The following is a 2,432-nucleotide window of genomic DNA, read 5'->3' as shown; positions in this document are numbered from 1 at the left end:
AATAGATTGAATGGTTAATAGATTTGGACATAACATTTTCAAACTAAAAAGACGTTAATTTGGTTATTTTTTTAAATTTTGGATGTAACTTTTTGTTAATTCTTGAAATAAAAAGTTTGACATGCATTTTAATTGAATATCAAATCATTTTGTCCGTAATTCTATGTATATCATATGAACTTAAAGTATGTGTAGTATCAATATAAATATCTTATATAAAATGAGAGATGTAAACTATAAATATTATACATATGTTCGGTTATCTTCGGATATCCATTCGGGTTCGGATATCCAATCTCTTCTAATTCAATACCCGTTCGGATATTTTGTTACTTCGGTTCGGATTTCGGTTCGGGTTTTTCGGATCGGGTTCGGGTGCGGCTTCGGATATCGGGTAAAGTGCCCACCCCTACCTACAATTATTTCTATCTGTATTTTTTTCTTTTCCCACCCTAAGAAACAAATTCGTCGAACAAATAGAACAATCATAAGGATGATGGGACCAATTGGCAACAAATGTTGCTGTAGATTTATAGATGTAAAAAAATTGGATGTTGTCATCATTCAAGGTTGTGAGTGCTAATTGAAACATTGATAAAAAAAACCAGTTTAAGTAAAATATATATAGCCTTTCAAATTAATAAAAGTTTGATACTCAATTATAACTTAATTAACAATTAGGTGATAATGAGAGAAGTTAATGAGATCGTTACCCTCTAGCATACTCAAAATGGTTCAGTCAAATATAATCAATGAATGCCGTTGCGGAAATATATTACAACTGACCGGTTGAGTACAAACTACTTACACCAATGAGAATAACCATAACTAGAGAAGAAAAAACATGATCATACGGAATCATCTTTACCGTTTAACGAAAAGAAAAAATTATAATTAAAAGAACCATTAATCGACAGGTATTGGAACTATGTAATTCAAAAGGTTGAGAGTTGACCATGATATATTATACGATCTCTTGACCATCTTACAAGAAATTAAGTTACGTTCAGACGTATGTATACACATACATTGATACATAATACAATTGTGTTGTTATATTAAGAAACCAACAGTAATGTACATACATGATACGTATAACGATATAGTCTAGCTAACCATATTCTTACGTACGCCTTAAAAAGAAGATATATTCAGTTCCCTCCTTCAATATAAAAACCTAAGGTGCTTGTCTTCTGTTGTATATATATAAGACACAAGATACAACATAGCTGCACAATTCGTCCATATAAATTTGTTCACACTCGAATGACGAAAGGTAACATGTCGCAGTTCCTCTATTCTCTAACGCTCGTCTTCGTTTTCCTCACATCAACAAACATCCAAATGACAGCAGCCACTCCATCATCCTACTCCCAAAACCACAAAATGTTCGTGAAAACGGCATGCAATTCGACAACATACCCTGACAAATGCTACAAGTCTTTATCCACATACTCCACGGCCATCAAATCTGACCCGATCAAGCTGTGCACCACAGCCCTTAAACTCAACGTGAAATCCGCAAAAGAAGCGACTTCTGTCGTCGCTAAGCTTCTCAAAAAGTCCCAGAAATCCGCGGCCGGGCGGAAGAGTAAAATGGTACCGGAGACGCTGATCCTCAAGGACTGCCTTGAGGAGATGGAGGACACAGTTGTTGAGCTCAAGCAAGCGATTACAGAAATGAAGACTCTACCAGCTGGTGACTCTATAGCTGAGCATATAACGAACGTTAGGACTTGGGTGAGCTCGGCGTTGACCGACGAAGGGACTTGTACGGACGGGTTCGAAGAGGTGAAAGTGAATAAAGAAACTAAGAAGACGGTGACGAAGGTTGTCCAGGAACTTGCAACAACGACTAGTAATACTTTGGCGCTTATTACTAATTTAAGTTACTAGCGTACAATTGGAATATATTAAGATTATTGTTAATGAATTAATAATTTATTACGACCCTTTCCATGTGCATGTTGCTTCTGTTTTCTTCACGCCAAAATGGATGCGATAAATTTCTTGTATTTACCATATAAAATTGTATGTTAGAGTTGATTTGATTATGCCAAACTATATGTATTATACATAGCTTTTTAAAAATATTACGAAAGAAATTCCTCCACAATATATTAAAAAAAATATATATCCACAACATGTACGGATCGGACGAGCAGCTCAAAACCCTTCCTAAACAGCATTTGAACATAGAGAACAAGCCATGTTTACAATTGGACATCCACTGCAGGTTTTAAATGGATATCCGGTGATTAAAAGTTAAAAAAAAAAAGATGAGCATGCTATTGCATCCACAATAATTATTCAACATACTAGATCCTTTCTCCGCGCTACGCTTGGATAATATATTTAAATTTGTTACATTTATCATTTTTATTTGTATTTGAATTTTTGTATATTAAATTATATATAACTAATTTTTAAAT

General features: G+C 34.3%; 1 protein-coding gene across 1 annotated transcript; it reads left to right on the top strand.

Moving 5' to 3' along the window:
* The first annotated feature begins 573 nt into the window (after positions 1-573).
* LOC106379710 (pectinesterase inhibitor 4) lies at positions 574-2,169 on the top strand. The gene has a single exon (XM_013819599.3). It carries the CDS (start codon positions 1,267-1,269, stop codon positions 1,894-1,896), a length of 630 nt encoding a protein of 209 aa, XP_013675053.1. The 5' UTR covers positions 574-1,266; the 3' UTR covers positions 1,897-2,169.
* The last annotated feature ends 263 nt before the right edge of the window (positions 2,170-2,432 follow it).

Source organism: Brassica napus, chromosome C2 (assembly GCF_020379485.1).
Source record: "Brassica napus cultivar Da-Ae chromosome C2, Da-Ae, whole genome shotgun sequence".
Classification (NCBI taxonomy): Eukaryota; Viridiplantae; Streptophyta; class Magnoliopsida; order Brassicales; family Brassicaceae; genus Brassica; species Brassica napus.
Note: the sequence above shows the minus strand (reverse complement) of the source record. Positions and strands in the feature narration are given on the sequence as shown.

Excerpts from the sequence above, each read along its gene's own strand:
- LOC106379710 (XM_013819599.3), top strand. The coding sequence starts at position 1,267 with ATGACGAAAGGTAACATGTCGCAGTTCCTCTATTCTCTAACGCTCGTC.